At 40.6% G+C, this 22,961-nt stretch overlaps 1 protein-coding gene across 1 annotated transcript in view; it reads left to right on the top strand.

Moving 5' to 3' along the window:
- SCG3 (secretogranin III) overlaps positions 1 to 20,685 on the top strand; it is a 39,923-nt gene extending 19,238 nt beyond the window's left edge. Inside the window, exons 9-12 of the mRNA XM_032297459.1 lie at positions 1,480 to 1,563; positions 3,569 to 3,706; positions 15,675 to 15,755; positions 20,094 to 20,685. Coding sequence (XP_032153350.1) covers positions 1,480 to 1,563; positions 3,569 to 3,706; positions 15,675 to 15,755; positions 20,094 to 20,212 — 422 coding nt within the window. The 3' untranslated portion in view covers positions 20,213 to 20,685. The remainder of the gene's footprint in view (positions 1 to 1,479; positions 1,564 to 3,568; positions 3,707 to 15,674; positions 15,756 to 20,093) is intronic.
- The last annotated feature ends 2,276 nt before the right edge of the window (positions 20,686 to 22,961 follow it).

Raw genomic sequence — 22,961 nt, 5'->3', positions numbered from 1 at the left:
ATGTGTAACTTTACAATTCAAGTTTGAGTTATGTCTTTAAAAATTTTTCTGTATAAGCACATTGGCTTTTGACCCCTGCTGCCATGGAGAGCTACCCTTTGATCCCCAGAGGCTCAGGGCAGCGTGGGTAGAAGACAATTGACCAGCAGGTTCTCCTCCCATCTGAGCTAGTGACAAGCAGTGGTCTTTCTATTCTGGCCTCAACAATGTGTCATGATTACAGATGTTGCCAGGTATGGCCACTATTTCCAAGAAGAAAGCAATGCATTACACATTAGAATATATTAATTATCTTTTTAAAATTGGGGCAGGGTATGAGGAATTTACTTGGGGTGAAACTATACAAAGTAATAATAAAATATTTACACACTAATTGCAGAGACATGCTTGTTTGCAAATGGCAGAAAAGGCTCATCCTAAAATAGTGTAGTGAGATAGCTATGTGGCTGGTTGAGTAACTGGGTACAAAGAGTATGGCTTCTAATTCATCATCTACCTTGAGGAAGTCCCCGTCTAGACTCCTGTCTAGTAACACTTAATCTGATGCCACTCCAAAGAGCAGAATGAGGACAAAGACAAGGATACACAGTGCAGCTTAATATAAGCAGGGAAATGCTTCTTAATCTAAGGAGCGAAGTGATGTCTAAGACTACCTAATGGTAGAACTGGCCTCCTCATGAATTAGTGAGAGCCCTGAAAGACAGAAATCAAACTGTTTGGCTTAAGCAAAAAAGAAATTTATTGCTGTGTATAGCTGGACAAGTCCATGGAGGGATGGGATAGTCTGGCTTTGGGTTTGTGAATTCCACCAATAGTGTGAAGAATTGACCTCATCCCATCTCACAGCTCTGACTTTTTGTGTCTTGATTTATTCCAGACTGCTCCCTGTGGGAACAAGATGGCTGGGACAGTCCCAATCTCACCCTCTCACAGTGCATCAATCCCAGTGGAAAGAGAGGCTCTTTCTACCAGTGGTCCCACCACTGAGTCCCACTGACCTGGATAGGGTCTTGGGCTCCTCCTTGAATTATAGCCTAGGTCATGGAAGATGCTGTTTAGTCATTCTTGGGTTACTGCACCCCTAAAGGAGTCAAATGTTCTGAGAGTGAGACAGGGTTAGGTTATCCAGAGAAAAATAAAAGTGTAGTTACCACAAGGGGTTCAGTAGGTCAAATCCCAAGTGTCCACTCTAATTCCCAGTCCTGGAAGTTCTAGCAGTGGGCACAGAGATATAGAAGGGACTTCAGCAGTTAGCTGAGTGGGAGGCTGAACTTGAGGATCTCAAATTATATGTCTTTCCATCCTGAGAATCCGTGATTTCTAGAAATAAAATCCAGGTCAAAACATCTTACCAGCAGTGTTAATATTTTGGAGTTGCTATTGTGATATTTCTGGTGAGATTCAAACATTTTTAGTAAAAATTTGATATCACCTCTCAGAGAATAAAATTATGTTTCTTTCCTTCCTTCCTCCCTCCAGAAAACTTGGATGAAATGATTGCTCTTCAGACCAAAAACAAGCTAGAAAAAAATGCTACTGACAATATAAGCAAGCTTTTCCCAGGTATGATTATTCAACTATTTTTTTAGCTTTTAGAATAATAACCCTTTTGAGTGGTAAATAATGAACTTTAATAAGCATTAATTAAAAATTACAGGTTTTAAAAAGTGTTAAAATCTGAAATGCAGCCATAGGATTAACTAGATGTGACCTTGGCTATTTCGTGACCAAGCATAGCACATAAATCTGACCTCAAAAAACATTGAAAAATAATGTAGGTCTTTACTGAAGATTCTCGGAGCTGGCTAGCAATCTTGGGTGGAAAGGAAAAGCCTACATCACAAAACTGAGCAATACATCCTAAAATTCTCCTTTAGGTATCTTCTCTCTCTGGGTAACTACTTCAGACTACTGTGCCTGCTCATCTGTTCACTCCCCACTGCCCCGCCTCCTGCTCTCCCCTCCCAGGTCTTCTTTCTCCCCTGGGTTGGTCTGTGCTACTAGGTAGTGAGCTTTACCCCTGCTCTTGGTTTTGTCGGTTCCATACCTCCACCCATCATCCTGCTCAGCCCATCAAACCCCAGGGAACTGAGCTATGAAAAGAAGCCTCCTTTCAAGGAGGAGAGTGGAACAAAAAGAGAAAAATGTGCAATTGGCAGATTCTTTTGTAAGTGTTTTTAACTATTCATGACAACCAAAAATTGCAAATTGTTATACTTTGACTCTTTGTCCCTATCACAGAAATTATGTACATATTCTTGACGGCATAGTATATAGCCCTTTAAAATATGTTTTCAAGCAGTTTATAATAACCTGGAAACATCCTTCCATAGTAATGTTAATGACACAGTGAAGAACAAAATTGTACCACAACTGTGAAAAAAAATATGCATCTCTATATATACCACAGCACACTAGTGGATGTTTTATATCAGAAAATAACTGATTTCTTTCTCTTTTTTTTTTTCATTTTTTCTATAATAACAAAACACTTTTTCTTTATTTTTTTATTTTTGAGACAGTGTCTCGTTCTGTTGCCAGGCGCCAGGCTGGAGTGCAGTGGTGCAATCTCGGCTCACTGCAACCTCCGCCTCCCGGGTTCAAGCAATTCTCCTGCCTTCAGCCTCCCAAGTAGCTGGGACTACAAGCATGCGGCACCACGCCCAGCTAATTTTTGTATTTTTTAGTAGAGACGGGGTTTCACCATGGTGGCCAGGATGGTCTCGATCTCCTGACCTCGTGATCCGCCCACCTCGGCCTCCCAAAGTGCTGGGATTCCAGGAAAAACACTGTTATTTTAAAAGTTTACTGTTAGACTGCTTGAGGTTAAAAATATTTTATTGCCTGCAGAAATGCATTACAATTGTTTTCAGTGGTTATCTATTTTAAGGTTTATTATTTTTAATTCAACAAAGGATTACGACATGGAAATATTGTGATTTTAAGGTAAGAAGAGAGTAAGAGTTTTCCCTTTTGACAGCAAGAGTTCAAGTCTTCTCTTCGAAATTAGGGTTACTAGGGGTAAAGGAGTGTGACGAAGGGAGCAGAAGGAGGAGGTCCTGCCATAGCCCCAGATCCTTAGGTGTGACTCTGAGTAATAGACTATCCTTCAAAAATGCAATGTCAAGGAAAGATTGGGCAGCTATAGAGTTATTATCATTTGGAATCAAGACCCACCAAATATACTTCAGAACCTGACATATCTTGGCTTGATCACCTACACTGATTAAAGTAGGACAAAGAATATGCCCTCTAATGACACAGTGTGGCAGAAGGAAAAGGATGCCAAATCAGAACTCAGAAAGCTGGTGTGGGGTGTGGGGTTGGCCCAGCTCTTCTGATAATTCAGTGGATGACTTTAGATATATCCTTCCCCCTTCTGGGCCTCAATTTCCTCTTCTGTAATATAGGGTTAGAGGGTTGGATTAGATAAGCACTAAGATCCCTTTCAACTCAAAGTATGATCTGATCTCAAACTGTACCTTGTCGATAAAGTTGATTTCCACTTGAGGAATCAATTTATAGATAGGAAATAGGGCTATGACAACAATGCTCAATCTGATTACAGCACCATCAGAGAAGAGTCATGAAGAAACAGACAGTACCAAGGAAGAAGCAGCTAAGATGGAAAAGGAATATGGAACCTTGAAGGATTCCACGAAAGGTGTTAACTCTAGCCCAGGAGGAAAGACAGATGAACCCAAAGGTATGGAACTGACAGCTCTAGGTTAGTAATAAAACTGGGAAAGCAAAAGCTTTCACCACACAAGGTACAGTGATCCAAAGAGCAAGCTCCAGGACATCTGAGAAATTAACACAATCTATATAGAACAGACTTGACATGTGATATCTTTATTTGAATATCAATCTCTTTTAATGGTTTTGAGTCTCCTGGGATGGCAAACTGATTTTATCTTTTGATGGTCTTTAGTGTTCAACGCACTTTTGTGTTTGGAGAAAAATATATATGACCATTAGTACATTGTTTAATGTATAATTTATCATCTTTTTTATTTTATTTATTTTTATTATACTTTAAGTTCTGGGGTACATGTGCAGAATGTGCAGGTTTGTTACATAGGTATACATGTGCCATGGTGGTTTGCTGCATCCATCACTCCGCCATCTACATTAGGTATTTCTCCTAATGCTATCCTTCCTCTATCCTCCCACCCCGTTATCCTTCCCCTAGCCCCTTACCCACCGAAAGGCCCCAGTGTGAGATGTTCCCCTCCCTGTGTCCATGTGTTGTCATTGTTCAACACCCACTTATGAGTAAGAACATGTGGTGTTTGGTTTTCTGTTCTTGTAACAGTTTGCTGAGAATGATGGTTTCTAGCTTTATCCATGTCCCTGCAGAGGACATGAACTTATCTTTTTTCATGACTGCATAGTATTCCATTATAATCTTGTGAATTTATTGAGCAATATTTCCCTAAACTTATTGAATATTCCTCTAAGTAATCACATACCACTTAATTCAACAAGATCATCAAAATTTATGAATTTGACCAGGCACGGTGGCTCATGCCTGTAATCCCAGCAGTTTGGATTGCTTGAGCTGAAGGTTTGAGACCAGCCTGGGTAACATGGCAAAACCTTGTTTCTACAAAAAATGCAAATATTAGCCAGGCATGGTGGCATATGCCTGTAGTTTTAGCTGCTCAGGAGGCTGAGGTGGGAGGATCTCTTGAGTTCAAGACATGGAGGCTGCACCACTATACTCCAGCCTGGGTGACACATCAAGACCTTGTCTCAAAAAAAAAAAAATTGAATTTAATGAAGCAAAATTTTTAAATGATTTAACCAGTGATTTTAACACTTTTAAGGACTTGATAAAAAAGACAAATTCAATATATCAAATTTCTTTAAATAGCATAAATATATCTATGCAATCAATATGTCTATGTAATACAATTTGCATCTTCCTCAGATTTTATTTTATTTTTTGCAGTGGAGTCTTGCTGTGTTGCCCAGGCTGTAGTGCAGTGACGCAATCTCAGCTCACTGCAACCTCCACCTCCTGGGTTCAAGTGATTCTCCTGCCTCAGCCTCCTCAGTAGTTGGGGCTACATGTACCACCACACACTCTACTTTTTTGTATTTTTAGTAGTGATGGGGTTTCATCAAGTTGGCCAGGCTGGTCTTGAAATCCTGACCTCAAGTGATCTGCCTGCCTCGGCCTCCCAAAGTGCTGGGATTACAGGCAACAGCCATAGTGCCTGGCCATCTTCCTAGGATTTTAGAAACTTTACCATTCCCCCAAAGAAAAAGACTCAACTGGGTTATAAGATTTAAGTTGTTATCCCTTTGATTTCAGTTCCAAATGTGGGATCTGGTTGTGTAGTTCAGCAGTTCAAGTCCCCAGTTGTGCTAGTTACATTATGGAAGCTTACATCCCTATATCTCAGATAGTTATTTTTCTGAAACACTATGTCTTTATCATTAGTTGTGAACAAATGGTTTGAACCTACCTTATTTTTCTGTCATTATATTCACATCTTTGATATAATTGGGACCTTATTTATGTTTTATCACTTGAGCTCGGGAGGTGGAGGCTGCACCACTGTATTCCAGCCTGGGTGACGTAGCGAGATTAATGTCTCATTCGTAGGTTCATCTACAGAGTTTGTTCTTTAGGAACTGAGAGAGTTAGTCAGTGCTGTCTTCAGGGAGGTGGTGGAGGAACCCAGCTAATTTATCATCTGAAAACACACCACTGGGCTTTCCGAAAAGAGATTTTCATTGGTTATGTATTACCATCAGTGGCAATGAATAGGGGAACTTTTCTTATTCCTTGTTATGATGTGATATGAGATCACGAGGACCAATCTTGTTCATGGCATAGCTCTCAATTTTGAAGAGACTCTTTGGCCCACTTAAAGGTTCCCCACCCAATGTCTCCTGCTCACATAAATAGAAGCAAGTTCCTATTCAAACTTGATTATAGACCCATATTTAATGTCTGTGTATGAAGCAGAAGAGAAACAAACTAGCTATGTACTTAATACCTTGAAACTCAATAATACCAATAAAATTACAAACTATTTCCCTTTTATATTACTACTACCTTTGCTAACACTTCATATCAACTTTTTCATTTGTGTAAGTTACTTCAGTTATCATCATTGGTCATGATAATGACTTTATGCTTCAATTGGTGTAGATTGGGCAGTGGGGGCTCCCTAAATTTTTCTTTAGTCCCTTTGGTACATCATCTTTGCTTTCTGGCAACAATGGGATATTGTATATCCACTCTGAATTTTCCGTTCCCAAGACTTGAAATCAATTCTCCTTCAAGGAGTTCTGGTTTCCTTTTGTAGAACAGACTTGTAGAATTAGACACCTGAACCTGGGCATTATGGGTTTGCATAAGTGGTGATAGTGGTGAAAGATGCTGCTTCTATTTCAGCTAGGACATTTTTGAGACAAGGCTGAAAAAGATAGTTTTTCCTTAATGTACCAAGTTTGTGTTGATTTTTCTTATCTTGTACATTTGTATATTTTTGTACACTTCTTTTCTCTAGCACAAATTCCATAGACCATCACAATCTTTTCCTACATTGTCACAGCTGATGTGTCAGCTCCAATTGTTTGGTAGTGGCCCAGGTTGAGAAAGTTTATGATATTGCATCTGGACTCAGGAAGAAAGAAAGTTGGAATGATCAACTGATAATGTTTGTCCTGAGCAAGAGTAGGCAGAACTGTATATGTGTGCCATGTTTGGGGACTCATACTTCTATTCAACCCTAGGTCATTCTGGATGGGCGGTAAACTCTTTTAAAAAATATATTAATAGTTCTTTTTTGAAATTGTGGCAAAATGTACATAACATAAAATTTACCATTATAACTATTTTTAACTGTGCAGTTTTGAGGCACTAAGTACATTCACATTGTTGTGGTGCCATCATCATCATCGATCTCCAGAGTTCTTTTCATCTTGCAAAACCAAAACTCTATACCTGTTAAACAACACTTTTCCATTCCTGCTCTCCTCACTCCATGACAATAACCATTCCATTTTCTGTCTCTATGGATTTGACTACTCTAGGGACCGTATATAAGTGGAATCATATAGCATTTTTCCTTTTGCGACTGGCTTATGTAACTTAGCATAATGTCCTCAACGTTCACCATGTTGTAGCAAGTGTCAGAATTTTCTTCCTAAGGTAGAATAAATACTCCACTGTAGGTATATGCTATATTTTATGTATTTATTTGTCTATAAACACTTGAGTTGCTTCTACCTTTTGGCTGTTGTGAATAATGCTGATATATATATATGTGTGTGTGTGTGTGTGTGTGTGTGTGTGTGTAAAAATGTCTCTTTGAGCTCCTTCTTTCAGTTCTTTTGGGTATATATCCAGAAGCAGAATTGCTGGATCATACACTAATTCTATTTTTAATTTTTTGAGGAACCTCCATACTGTTTTCTGCAGCAGCTGCACCATTTTAAATTTCTACCAATCATATGCAAGAGTTCTAATTTCTCTACATCCTTGCCTAGACTTTTTATTTCTGGATTTTTTTTTTAACCGAACAGATGTGAGGTGGAGGATGAATGGTAAACTTTTTAAAAATAGCTAACCAGAGGCGCACACCTGTAATTCCAGCACTTTGGGAGGCCGAGATGGGCAGATCATGATGTCAAGAGATCGAGACAATCTGGCCAACATGGTGAAACCCCATCTGTACTAAAAATACAAAAATTAGCCAGGCATGGTGGTGCACGCCTGTAGTCCCAGCTACCTGGGAGGCTGAGGCAGGAGAGTCGCTTGAACCCAGGAGGTGGAGGTTGAAGTGAGCCGAGATTGCACCACTGCCCTCCAGTCTGGTGACAGAGCAAGAGTCCATCTCAAAAAAGAAAAAAAAAAGCTAACCAGGAAAAGAGTGGCCTGTGACCTGAGACAGAGAACCAGGAATTGGGCAGCATACAGCGCTATAGTTCACCTCAACAGAAACCCGGCGTGCCTCAATCAGCCCCTCTGGAAGTGACCCACGTACAGCAATCATATTTCCCTATACCAGTGAGCCACAGGCTGTGTCCTTTAATTTGCTAGGGTCACATGCTCAGTGCTTTAAACAAAACCTTCTATCGCTGTGCACAGGGTTGTAGGAATGGGTGCTGAAAACATCATGTAAAAATGAATATAAAGGAGATGATTCTTAGTAGTCCACTATTGCCTAGTTAGGATGTGAATGTTTGGAGACTAATGATGTGGGTGGATTTCCTTCTTCATTAGGATTTCCATCAGATAGTAATGGGGAGAGAGGAAGACAGTAGACTAAACCTCTATTGATTTAGTGTTATTCTTTTTTTTTTTTCCACGACAGACTCTCGCTCTGTTGCACAGGCTGGGGTGCAGTGGCACAATCTTAGTTCGCTGCAACCCCTGTCATCGAGGTTCAAGTGATTCTCCTGCCTCAGCTTCCCGAGTCATTGGGATTACAGATGTGTGCTACCACACCCAGCTAATTTTTGTATTTTTAGTAGAGATGGGGTTTCACGATGTTGGCAAGGCTGGTCTTGAACTCCCAACCTCAGGTGATCCACCCAATCTATCCAGCTTACCAAAGTGCTGGATTACAAGTGTAAGGCACCACACCTGGCCTAGTGTTATTCTTTGTAATTGCTCTTCTAAAACATTAGAAAAAAGGCAGGAATTTGAGGTTAAAATGAGTCCTTCTGCTATTGTTCAGAGATCTAATTTATTCATGTTACCCCTGACCCCAGTACTCTGGGATAAGGACAACTGACTCTAGTATAGTTTAGAAAACGCCAACTAAATTTAAGCCAAGGACCTACAGTTTCTAGGAAAAAAAAATTAATCCCCAAAAGGACACACTGACATATATCTTTGTGTTCGCAGTTGTTTTATTGCACTTTTCTCAAGGAGTGCTTTGCTTCTCTGTTACAAAACCCAGTGAGAAAACACCCATTGTCTCTAGGTGGAAAAAGGAAAGCATCCATGTGAGTGGAGGCAGGGTGGACTGGGTTTTCTGGGACAGTTATTCAGCAAAAAATAAACACTTATTCCAATGGCATGCCTGGCGCTGTGCTTAGGAAGCAGCTACAGAAGGAATATGAGAACCATTTCTCACCTTTGAGGACTCAAGCAAGCTTTGAAATGGCCCAAGAATAGTCCCTAACCCATATGCCGGCAAGCGCAACACAGGCCACATACATGCACATATATCTCGTTTACTGATGAGCCAGACACAAACAGAACAGGATTCCCCCGGGACAGGAAGTCGGAGGACATTATAGAGTAGAACAAGGGATGAAGTAATGGTCCAGCTAAAACCACTTAAGGAAATAATTAGAAGCAGAACACATTGGCAGGAATATCTGTGGGGAGTCTGTTTTGGCCTTGCAGAGTGCGAGGTGATGGCCCTATCTAACCACAGCAACTGTTTATTAACCATGCCTAGCATGAGCTGAGTCCTGTGAGGAATATAAGTAATAATAATAATACTCGACATTCATATCATGCTTCAGTTTACAAAGCATGTTTATATCCATCTCATTTCAAGCTTAATTTAAAAAACATCCAACTTTGTTACCAATGATGAAAAATGATACATTTACCTTTGAAAAGTTTAAACTATTTAAACTATGGTTTCCACAGGGACTCACATTAAGAATAATAGTTTTAAATGTTGGTCTGGTTGTTTAACTGATTCAGTAATTATTTCTAAATTTATGGATATTCTAATATAATTTCTTCTAATTTCAACCAAATCTATAAAGTTGCTTAACTTTTCAAGTAAATTGCTCTCTGAAGATCAAAAAAAAAAAAAAAAACAAAACAAAAAACTACTTTCAAACTTTATTATCTAAGTGTGGCTCTTTTTGCCAGTTGGATGTTTACTCATTCACATCTGTTCTGTGAGTCACTGAAAATCTTTTTTTTTAATCATCCAAGGGATGAGATAAGCATTATAACACCCATAAACTCCTTCCAGCACTATCATTTGTCAACTTTATGGCTGGAAAAAAAAATGAGGTTGGAAAAGGTGATCTCTAAGATAACTCTCACTTAAATAGCCTATCATCTTCGTCTCTTTTTTTATGGGAGCCAGAAAAGTTAGCCTATTTAATTGATAAATTGATAATAAATTGCCTAATTTGTGTGGATATACTTATTATTTAAGCAACATAAAAGAAGAGAATTCATGCCTCCCTTCAAGTCTCTAGGGATTCTGCTAGAAATGTCCAAAAATGATGAGTTCAAAATTCTCCCCTGGGAGTCAGCAAGTGGGTCAGGAAGTCCCAAGTAGGTTTGGGAGAGCTACATATCAACATGGGTTTTTCAAGGACAGCAAAGGGGAATTTCTTTCTATATGTACAAATCACGAATCTCCTCTTTAGAATTCGTCCCTTGATTTACACATCAGTAAAACGAGGCCTAGAAAATGATTGACTTGCTCAAGATCTCATGGCCAGAGTGTAGAGCTGGCCTTGAACTCGTGTTTTCTGACTCTCCATCTAGTGCTCTTCCAGTCTTCCATGCTGCATCTCATGGGCATGTAAAATGTCATCATTATGCAGAATCTTGAATCTAACAGCTCTGTGGTCTATGTGAGCATCCATGACATCAGCATCAGCTGCTTTGCTTCATCCAGTTCAAAACTGTAATCATGTAATCTTGACATAATTTTAAGTATTATATCGAACTTAATTTTTATAAAAACTCTTTCACAAGACCTAATGTCTTTAGTATATCCAGTATGCATTAGGCTAACTCTATTGATTTGTATACTTCCCTCAGAGAGAGATAGTCAGGACAGCATAATAGAGTAAGGACAAATTCATGTTTAGAAAAGATATTTTTCTCACAGTGTTAAAAACCAGAACAGCCAGAAAAGCAAGGCTGCATCTCGACTCTGGCTCTTTTCCCATCTGCTTCAGCATATGTTTTAAGGCTTGTGTTCTATTACCTCAGTCATGAGCTATTTTTTTCCAAAGGAAGCTGAAATAAATTGAGGAAAAAAAAATAGTCCAGCTTTCCAAAGTTGACTCTCATAGGGCTTTCAGTGCACACTGTGTAAATGAAAGATTTGCTTTATAGCTCTTGCAAAGAGAAAAGTCAATATGAGCCAGCTGCTTTGCCCCAAGAACAGAAGAGCACCTGATGTTATTCCCATTGTTGCCAATGCTCTTGTAAAGGTGTGGAGGTCTTAATACTGGTGGCAATGGTTTCCAAACTTTGCTGCACATTGAAACCACCTCAGGATCATTAAAAAGTACAAACGTGACCAGGTGCAGTGGTTCATGCCTATAAACCCAGCACTTTGGGAGGCCGAGGTAGGTGGATCACCTGAGCTCAGGAGTTTGAGACCAGCCTGGCCAACATGGTGAAACCCCGTCTCTACAAAAAATTAGCTAGGCATACTGGTGGGCACCAGTAATCTCAGCTACTTGGGAGGCTGAGGCAGGAGAATTACTTGAACCCAGGAGGTAGAGGTTGCAATGAGCTGAGATCGTGCCATTGCACTCCAGCCTGGGTGACAGAGTAAAACTCTGTCTAAAAAAAAAAAAAGTACAAATATTTGGTCCCAAGTCCCAGATATTCTCATTTAATTGGTCTGAGGAGCAATCTGGACATTGGGCCTTTAAAATTTTTCTCTAAGTGATTTTAATGTGCATCAAAGTTTGAAAACCACTGCCTTGTCAGCCAGTTTAATAACAGCAGGCACTCAATTTCTGTAGTCTAAAAGGCGAATTTGACCCAGCCCCAGACATTAAAGGCTCCATATTCATTTTGGTTCAAAACCAGGCTCTGACCCTGTATTAGTCCCTTCTCATGCTGCTAATAAATAACATATCTGAGATTGGGTAATTTATAAAGGAAAAAGGTTTAATTGACTCACAGTTCCACAGGGCTAAGGAGGCCTCAGGAAATTTATGATCATGGTGGAAGGAGAAACAAACACATCCTTCTTCACACAATGGTAGGAAGGAGAAGTGCTGAGCAAATGGGGAAAAGCCCCTTACATAAACCATCAGATCTCATGAGAACTCACTATCACAAGAACAGCAGCATCAGGGTAACTGCCCCCATGATTCCATTATCTCCCACTGGGTCCCTCCCATGACACATGAGGATTATAGGAATGACAATTCAAGGTGAGATTTGAGTGGGAACACAGCCCAACCATATCAGACCCTTACTTAGCTATGTCCCCTTGGGCATGTCATTTAACCTCTCTGAGCCTTAGTTTCTTCATGAATAAAATGGGAACAACAATATTTAATTCAGAGAGTTCTATGAAGATAAATGACATGTGGATACAGTATATCTATCACATTTGTGTTTTAAATTGTTTCTGATATACCTATCATTTAGGCTTAGAATCCATTAAAGTTCAGGTCTTTCAAATAAATGATTCATTTTCACCAAAAAAAAAAAAAAAAGGCAGAGATAAATCTATGCCATTTATGTGTTTTTTTAAGATGTAGTTTCCTAGTTTGGATTCCATGCTCACTGGGCAGTCTTCTAATTGCAATTTGGCTTCTATATAGAAAGCTTTCATCCATTTACTCATTGACAAATACTTCTGTAGTGCTTACTGTCTGTTAGCCCTTGTTCTAGGCATGAAGGTACATCAGCAAACAACATATTTCTAAGGGAATAAGACAATATACTTAATAAATTGTATACTACAATAGAAGATAAGTAGTCACCTTCTGATGGACAAAAATAAAGCATAAAAGAGGATGAGAATGATGGGGTATTCTGTTATAAATTAGGGAGGGAGACTGTCACAATCATATATGTTATGACCCATGAGATATTAGTCTCTCAATGAATTGCAGTCTGATTTTCTTTAAGTTGTAGTAAACTCATTCTCTGTTGTGAGTTGATAATCTCAATATCGTGAATAAAATAGCTTTTCACACATTACATTTTAAATTTCCATACCATTTTGATAGGTAATTGGTTCCTAAACAAAAAGCAGCCTAATACAATAATGCTGAGGCCTCTAATTTATTTTTCTTTTGAGTCAGGATCTGGCTGTGTTGCCCAAGCTGGAGTGCAGTAGTACAATCTTGGCTCACTGCAACCTCCACCTCCTGGGCTCAAGCAGTCCTCCCACCTCAGCCTCCTGATAGCTGGGACTACAGGTGCACACCACCACGCCTGGCTGATTTTCTTTTTCTTTTTGATAGACATGGGGTTTTTCTATGTTGCCCAGACTGGTCTCAAACTCTTGGACTCAAGTGATCCGCCCATCTCAGCCCCCGAAAGTGCTGGGATCACAGGTGCAAGCCACAGATCCAAGTCAAGCCCTCTATTTCAAACTGTCTTATATTGAGTTCCCTCCAAGGCATGCACTAAGAGAAGGATTTGAGGTGAAGAAGCTTAATTCGGAAGTGACCCCAGGAAGCACCACTGCAGGGTGGGGACATGAACAGGAAGGGAAAGAAGCCAATACAAGGTGTGTTAATGAGCAAGCTTCAGCATTGGCAACTAGAGCTCAATCCTATTGAAGACTTCTGGGAAACAGTAGAACATGCCTAAGGAACAAGGAAGCTAACACGTCGATCTACCCATTTCCTCCACCATCAGCTGAGAGCTTCTCTATTAGCTGCGCATGAAGAGGGAGGCATGAGAGTGGGCAACATCTGCCCCACTATGGCAAAAACTTCTTTTTATTTTTACTCTTCTAACTTGGAATTTTTAATGCAGTGTTTAAACAGGCTAAGCTGTGGTTTTCCTTATCCCAAATAAGTTCTAACATCATGATATGATATCAGAGGAGACAGTAGAAAAAATGCTTAAAATTATTTAAAGAACAAGACCATTTTTAGACATACTCAAAAGTTTCAAAAGCCCTAACTACCTAATGTGTGAATGACAAATCATTATTCATTAAAGCGAGCCCTATGGGGATCACTAGTTTGATTTAAACTCTTTAAAATAATGAAGCTGCATTGTTTAGAAATGGTCAGCACTAAGATTTCTTTCTTTGTTCAAAACACCTTATGTAACTGAATTAATCTGAAATAGAAAACACTGCATTTTAAAAATTATTATTTTTGTATTTATGTATTAGTAAAAATAGGGTCTCTCAATGTTGTGCAGACAGGTCTTGAACTCCTGGCCTCAAACAATCCTCCCACCTCAACCTCCCAGACTGCTGAAATCAAGGCAGTTTCTATACCAACTATTGAAGTAAATAAGGACCAAAAATTGTGGCTCTCTTTGGGTGTTTGTTCATTCAGCCCTTTTTCCGTAGGAGTCTCTGTGCTTCTTTGGGGACCAGATGGCACAGATTTTCAGTGGTAAGGCAAGAGCGGGCTTCAAGATTAGGAAGAAAGATGCTCAGAAAGTCACTTAGGTAAATGCAGTGGGGGAAGCTGGAACATGGGCAACTCTTAGGGCAGTGTTATTGTACATGGGCAGTAGTTGGAGGTACCCAGGTTCAAACCTGGCTCTGCTACTTACCAGCCGTGTGATCATCAGCATATGACTTTCTCCCTGGCTGTTTCAGCTTCTTCATTTGTGAAATGGTGATGATAATAGGACTGCCTCAAACAGTTGTTGTAGAGAATAAATGAGATAAGGCATGTTGGAGCATAAAGCAGTCCCTGGCACATGATAAGCACACAGTACAGGTAGCTCAACCACGAGGGCTGTGCAGTAGAGTAGAGGTAACAGGGCTCAGATGGGGCTCTGAAAGGAATGGTCACCACACTGAGCTCTGCAGCTATTGCTTCTGCAGAGGCCCTGGACTTTGAAAGCCTCTTTTTTAGGGCCTTGCCTGGTTAAGAGAATGGCTGATTTCTTCAATACAGAAAACATACTGTCCATGTCTGAAGGTGAGGTCTCATCCTTTAGATAATGCAGGTAGCTGAAACTAAGCAGACCAGAGTCCAAGTGCCAGCTGTTCTGTCCTACTAGCCTTAGCCCACTCACTTTGCCTCTCTGAGCCCCGGATTTTTCATCTCTCAGTGGACAGTAATATCCACTTGCAGACATCAATACAGGTAAAGGGCATCACAGAGTAGGGGCATGAGTGATGCCTGGTGTTCTCAAGCCACACTTGAGGCCCATGGAACACTGTTTGCATCCTGGGGAGTTTTATTAGAACCAGTTCTAAGGTTTGCCATCCAAACCTTGAAGTGAGGCATTGGTCACCTCTTTGTCTAAGTTTTTATCCTCCCCCTTCCCAAATTGGGCAGAAGACTTAGAGCTGCTTACACAAAGCCACACATTCGGACTTTTAACTGAAGTGATGGAATCTTTAAGTATCTGCCACTCTCATTCAAGTCCTTGGCCTGATGACGGGCCTCAGTTTGGAAGAAACATCCCTAAACAGAAATGAACTAATCTAGGGACCCATCTATGTCATAAACTGAATCAAAACTCTTCTCTGCCAGGACATCAAGGTGGATTTATTTGTGTGTGGAATCATGCCCCTTGTCATTTACCAACTTGATTCTTCCTCCTGGAACCTCATCCCCACCTGCTCTCCTTGACCTAAACCCCTCAACACACAAACACATATATACACATACAAATATGTACATTGCCTAGTTAGGGAAATAACCTTGCAAGTGCTACATTAGTCTAATATTTGTGGTTTTGAACATAAGTGTGGTCTTCAAAATGAGATGTAGTGATATTTTCTGAGTGTTTGATATAGTTCCCTTACCTCTTCCAGGAAAAACAGAAGCCTATTTGGAAGCCATCAGAAAAAATATTGAATGGTTGAAGAAACATGACAGAAAAGGAAATAAAGAAGGTAGGACTGAGTGTGCAAACTTCACCCATTTGTCAGGGGCTCTTGTTATATTAAAATTCCCACAGTCAAATTGACTGTGCTAAAGTCTTCCCTCAAAGCCCAAAAAAGACTGATGTCACCTCTCAGATGCAAGGGGGAACAAAATCTCCATTTATCTTATTATTCAAATTAGTCTTTCAAGTAAAAGCATTTTCTTTTCTTTTGTGTTTTATTATGAAAAATGTAAAGCAAATATAGAACTAATAGCATAATGAATCTCTGTGTCTCCAGCACCCATCTTTAATGTTGCCAGTCTTGTTTTATCTAGCCCCCCTTTCTTGGAGTATTTTAAACAAAGTTATTTTCTGAGCACATATTTTGTACACCCTGCAGTCATAGAAGCAGTCACTTACTTATATAAGGCAAAACACAGAACCAGGCCCTGTTCTGAGTGCCAGGAATGCCCACCCAAGGAGTGCACAGCATCATTAGAGCTATGAGTGGCCCTGCCCAGTGATGTCAGGGATAGGTGTGCTACTGTCAAGGAGGTGAGAAGATGGAGTGGATCTTCATACTAGAACAGAGACAGTTGAGAGAAGGGCCACAAGAAAGCCCTCCCTGAAAAGTTAAGGATCATCTGCCGAGTGAGGAGAGATGGAGACAGAGGGAACACTAGGTACTGAGACATAAAGGGACAAAAGAGAGGGGTTGTTCTGGGAACTGGAGCCATTCATTTCCCCGGGAACACTGGATGTTTGTGGAGAAGAACAGCCGACAGGGTTGGGAAGTGGGCAGTGGCTATGCCAGGAAGACATTTGTGCACCCTTCAGAGGGGGCTGGTTTTAGCCAAGGGAGCCTAAATTGGGGCCTAATTAGGTTAAGAACTGAGAATTACATCTGGCCGCAGTGTGATTACAGATTGAAAAAATAAGACCCCAGAAGGCAGGAGAGAGATAATGAGGCAAGACAGAGGGAGAGATCTGGAGCAGAAATATGGGGCTTAAACCAATGGACAACGGAGGAAATAAACAGGAAGGGAGGAACTCAAGAGCTATGTGGAGAAGGGGGATTCTGATATGATTCCCAGGTATCTGGCCAGAGCAGTTGCAAAGTGATGCTTTCCAAAGAAACAGGTAATGCCTCTCCAACTTTAAAGTGCATCCAAATCACCTGGGGAACTTAAATATCCCCCTGCCCAGGTTGCACTGCAGCACTACTAAATCAGAAATTCTGGGGACAGAGCTCTGGCATCAGTATTTTTTCAACTCCCCAGGTTATTCCAGCGTGCAGCCAAGTTTGCAAACCGCTGAGATACAGCAGAGAGAGAGAAAGAGGTATTTTCAACACCCTCTTAGCTTGGGTGTTCTAAGTGTAATGGCAACAGTTATCAGGTATTCATGCATACTTTATTTGGTTCAAAATAATTTTTTGAACCAATTTTAATGTCAGTTACATTAAAATTTACATGAACCATATTTCATCAAATCTGTCATTAATTAAAAATGCACCATTGTTTTATGTGCCATTAAATTACAACATGCCATCAATGACTGCAAAGACTTTAAAATATTCATCTTAGAATCATTGTAATACACTGTGTACCAAAATACATTCCAAAGCCATGGTAAATTGTATGGTACATCAATTTGGAGGATTTGTTACTGCTTTCACTGATTAGCATGTGAATCAGACTCCTGGTCATAATCAACAACATCTTGCAATTCAATTCCCATTCCAGAAATGACCAACCTGGTGAAGCATGGAACTCTGGTGCTTGCATATGGAAGGCTCTATTAGCAAACTTCAGAATAATAGTGTAGGTTCGATGCTCCCTTTTGTCTCTGGGAAATATGCAGTATGCTCTCTTGAAAACAGAAACAGAGAGCTCTTTCTCCACCGCCCTCATACGCGCTCTGCTTGACTCGGAGTTGTCTCTCAAAGCCTGTGGGGAATCTAGTTCCTAGGGCCGTGCAGTGGCTGCAGCTGTATCAGCAGGGAAAATTACTATTAGTCCTGACCTTTGTTAACCACGGTTTCTCCCCACCACCAAGCAAGCAATCAATTCTGTAGCCAACACCAGCTGGGTGCCCACCAATTCAATTTAATTCCAACACTACCTAGAGATAGCCTCAGACACCACAGGGTGAGGGTGCAGTCCCAAAAGAGGGCTTCTTCCTTCCCATCAGTTGCATGTCCAGGCCTCGGGAACAGCTGACTGACTGGCTTCAAGTTTCAACTTCCACAACCTCCTCTTAGAGTTCAGTTAATTTGCTAGAGTGGGCCTGGTGTGGTGGCTCACACCTGTAATCCTAGCACTTTGGGAGGCCAAGGTGGGAGGATTGCTTGAGGCCAGGAGTTAGAGACCAGCCTGGTCAACATAGTGAGACCCCTGTCTCCACAGAAAATTTAAAAATTAGCCAGGTGTGGTGGTGCACACCTGTAGTCCCAAGCCACTCAGGAGGCTGAGTCAGGAGGATCGCTTGAGCCCAGCCGTAAGCGATGATCATACCACTGCATCCAGCCTGGGTAAAAGAGTAAGACCTTTTTCCCAAAAAAAAAAAAAAAAAAAAAAAAGAATTGCTTAGAATTCAGGGAAATGCATTTACTGATTTATTAAAAGGATATTTTAAAGATACAAATAAACAACCAGATGAAGAGATACATAGGGTGAGGTCTGGAAGAGTCTGGAGTACAGGAGCTTCCATCCTTGTGGAGCTGGGGTGTACCACCCTTCTGGCATGTGAATGAGTTTTTGTTCAGGTTCCTATCAACCTCCACATGTTAACCTATCTGGAAGCTCCTGAACCCTGTCCTCTAGGGCCTTTCATGGAGACTTCGTTGGATAGGCATGATTGACAACCACGTAGAAATGTGATTGGACAAAAAGGGCATGGCCTAAACCCAGCAAGGCCTGTCACTTCAGATTCTTCATGGCTTCTCTGTGATGCATCCTTCCTCCACGGTTTGGGGCAGAGCCCTCTATGGAGCAAAGGTCTTATGACCCACAATCAGATTAGAATCCTGCCTTGGGCAGGTGAAAGGAGGGCAGGTCAGAGAAAGAGAAAGATTCTGCCTCCTGAGACCTTCTTCTGAGGCCCTAAGTGCCCCAACATTATGACAAAAGGCTGTAACAGGCGCTATGGGAGTTATAAGTCAGGAATCATGGACAAAGACCTGTATAGATAGATGATAGAAGATAGATGGATAGCTAGCTAGATAATGTCATATCCTATAACCTCCTGGGGAGCAACTAAGGTGATGGCTGTCAAGTGCTCAGTGCTGGGAGTTCTCTTTCAATCTTCATGGCTGTGCCCTAACAGGGAGCAGATGTCCTGCTTGCTGGTGAGGAAATAAGCCCTGTCTAAGCCTCACTCACTTCGTGATTGTAGAGAGGTCCTTCATGCTTCATTTTCCTTTCTCATAGAAGCTTAAGGATACCCAAGTAACCTAGGTTCAGATTACATTCAGGCTCACTAAGGGTGGCTGCTAAACCACCCTTTTATACCTATTCTCTCCTTTCTCTCCCCCTTACCAACTAACAGAAAGCAGGGTTCTGTCTGGTCATTTACAGCTGTAATTGCTTAATACTTAAAAAATCAAGGGAAAATGGTTTTTTTTAAGCTTTTGGAAAGGTTTCATAGGCAGCCTTCTTACTTGGAAATTTCTATTTTTGGTGGATGTTTTGGTAATTTATATAGATTTTGTTTGTTTAAGTAGGACACAGGAACCAAAAAGAGTTTACAGTCTGGCTTTTTGCTCCTTGCATACAATTCAAACAGCATGAAATAAAGTAACTCTTAATTTGAAAAAAGAGTGGGTTGTCACATCAACAGGGTGTTAACTAAGGGTAAATCAGGAAGTCAGAACACCTGGTTCTAATCATAACTTTGACTACCTATGTGACCTTGAACAAGGCACTTTACCCCTGAGTGTGGTCCCTGGACCAACAGCATCAGTATCACCTGACAACTTGTTTAAAATGCATAACCTGGATCCTCACCCCAGACCTACTGAATATGAATCTGCAACTTCGCAGTGGCCCCAGGTGATTGGTATAAATATTAAAGTTTGCAAAGCCCTGGTCATGAGCCTATTTCCTCTTTGGTCAAATGGGGATGATATGACCCACCTGAACATCTCACAGGGTTGTGATGAAAAGCAGATGAGATAATACACGTAAACATTATTTTATACTGCAAAATACTGCACAAATGCCAAGAATTAAAATGTCTCCCGATGTGAAAGATGGAGAATGGTAATTGTGTTATTGTATAAAATAATCCTCAGTTAATGGTAATCACTGTAATGGGATTGGCCTTTCCTGATCTTTGCTCATGATGCTCTAATAATATTTTCCAGATTATGACCTTTCGAAGATGAGGGACTTCATCAACCAACAAGCTGATGCTTATGTGGAGAAAGGCATCCTTGACAAGGAAGAAGCTGAGGCCATCAAGCGCATTTACAGCAGCCTGTAAAAATAGCAAAAGATCCAGGAGTCTTTTGACTGTTTCAGAAAACATAATATAGCTTAAAACACTTCTAATTCTGTGATTAAAATTTTTGACCCAAGGATTATTAGAAAGTGCTGAATTTACAGTAGTTAACCTTTTAGAGGTGGTTAAAACATAGCTTTCTTCCTGTAAAAACTATCTGAAAGTAAAGTTGTATGTAAGCTGAGATTTTGTAAACGGAATCCTTATTTCCTCATAGACTTATATTTTATCATCAGAATATGTTGCTTTGAAAAAGCCTCTAATGGACCCTAAAACTCACTTTTCTTCCCACTGTCTCATCCACACAAGCATTTCCTGAAGTATTGAGGGGGTTCTGTTTTTAAGGCATGCCAGGTACCAAAGCACCTTGCTTTGTGTGTCTGTTACAAGATGTCGTTTCCACTAGCAGTTCCCTTTGGAGAGTTTAAATAAATTCACATTTTCTCAAAGTCTCAGAACTTTGGAAGAGCCGCCTGCTTTTTTGGCTGCTCTTTTTATCTGTTTCTTTATTAGGCCCAGTGACACAAAAAGGATCCAGATAAATGGGTACAAGATTTGCTGGATTCACTAACAATTTCCCCCTGCTCTTAACACTTCCTATTAGTGACTTTTCAGACACTGAGTTTACTTATCAAGAGGGATATCTATGTCGTCTCTAGGAAGACAAACGAGGTCATAAACACTGCATAAACCAAGGCAAAAAGGTATGCCCCATCTCGGTTATCTAAACTGGATTAGAACCAAGCCAAGGTTTCTCAACAGAGAGCAAAGGGTCAGGCAGTAGGATAGAAATAGAGATAAAGATCATTCCTTCCTTGTGATCCAAAGCTGGTAGAGCAGCTTCCCTGGAGGAAAAGGTTAATGAACTTCAGGTCCCAGCAACTCAGCCCCCGTCGCAAACATAGCCCCTGAAACAAACATACAGTGGTCCAAGGTCCTCTTGAAATGCTCACAGTTAATGTTTCCAAACCAGAGAATGCTTTGAAAATGTATTATTCAGTGTAAATTAATTACATACATATTTTCTATATATTTGCTTCAAATTGTAAAAATAACATGCTTTGTGTATTAGCTGTCACTATGACCATGTTTCATATGGTCTTCTGACGCCTGCATTGCTGTCCTGAATGCTGCTACCTGGTATGCCACCTTTTGGTGGGGACTGTAGGGAAAGGCTGGTTTTCACAGGTAGGAGATGGCTGCTGCTTCTCCCATCCTCTCCAGAGAGTTGCAAAAACAAACAAAAGCCAAAGCCTGACACACACACACACACACACACACACACACACACACACACACACAAACTAAACTCAGTATGTTCTAGAGAAGCCAATACCCATCCATGGGTGGAGAGAGGAAACTAAAAACACCTTTGCCCAAATAACAGTTGCCAAAACACAGTGAACCGGACTGTTTCCATGAGTCATCTTTGATAACATGACAGACTCTGATTCAGCTGAACCCAAACAGGCTGCATGCATGTCCCTCAGACAATAAACTGGCACTGGCTAAAGCATTTTATCCATTCGCTTTTCTATAATGGATCTAAACGCCTATGCAGTATTTTTGAAAATAAGAATGTACTTAGGGAGTTTATTGCAGTTCTTAAAGCACATTGGCATTCATTAGCTCCTACCCACAACCAAAACAAAAGGAAGATCATCAGTCCTGTTTTATAAATGAGGAAACTGGTTCACAAAGGGAACAAAAGCACAGGATATGCTCCAGCTCGTGCGACCAAGAAATGGTAAAGCTGGGATAGAACCTAAGTTTCTTGTCTCTTAGCCCACTCCAGTGATTCTATGCGCAAGGTAGGGACTGAAGTACTCAGTCTGGAACAGTTCAACTGTGGCCACAAAGAATTCCAAGTTACTAACAACTTGAAGATGAGCAATGTTTTGGCTAGAGAATGCTAACAGAGACCATAGGCAAAAATAAAATACTCAGAAAAAAAAATGTTTTTGAGATTGTGGTCTTAATTTCAAAAGTCTTTTGGATGACTCTCAAATTTCAGATCATTTTATGTTCAATAGCACGATAACTCTACATTTTTAATGGTTCCTAGGCCACCACAGAGGCTTGTTTGAACCTTTTCTTACATACATACCTGTTTTCCTTCCCTTATATTTTTCATTTAGGTCTCTCTTCATCCAACTAACTCCCCACAGTTCAGGTAATGAATACAAGAAAACAGCAAAGCATGATCAAGAGAGCACCCTATTTAAAACAAACAAACAAACAAAAAAAAAAACCACCTTTTTTTGAGATAGAGTCTCACTCTGTCACCCAGGCTGGAGTGCAGTGGCATGATCTCTGTTCAATGCAACCTCCGCAACCCAGGTTCAAGCAATTCTCCTGCCTCAGCCTCCCAAACAGTTGGGATTACATGTGTGTACCACCATTCCCGGCTAATTTTTTGTGTTTTCAGTAGAGATGGGGTTTCACCATGCTGGGCAGGCTAGTCTCAAACTCCTAACCTCAGGATCCGCCCACCTCGGCCTCCCAAAGTGCTGAGATTACAGGCATAAGCCACTGTGTCTGGCCAGAGAATACCCTATTTCAAAGATGCTATAACATGACAAAAAAAGAAAAGACACAAAGGATTATGTATGTTATGAACAAACAAGAAAATCAGCAAGACAAGGGCTGACAGCTACTGTTTCCCATTGATGCAGCAGTTGGTCAGCCTTAGGGTTTGGAAGTGTACAGTTCTAATTCTGCGAGCTCTGAT

This window comes from Sapajus apella, unplaced genomic scaffold (genome assembly GCF_009761245.1).
Source record: "Sapajus apella isolate SASKATOON/1434 unplaced genomic scaffold, GSC_monkey_1.0 scaffold37, whole genome shotgun sequence".
NCBI lineage: Eukaryota > Metazoa > Chordata > Mammalia > Primates > Cebidae > Sapajus > Sapajus apella.
Note: the sequence above shows the minus strand (reverse complement) of the source record. Positions and strands in the feature narration are given on the sequence as shown.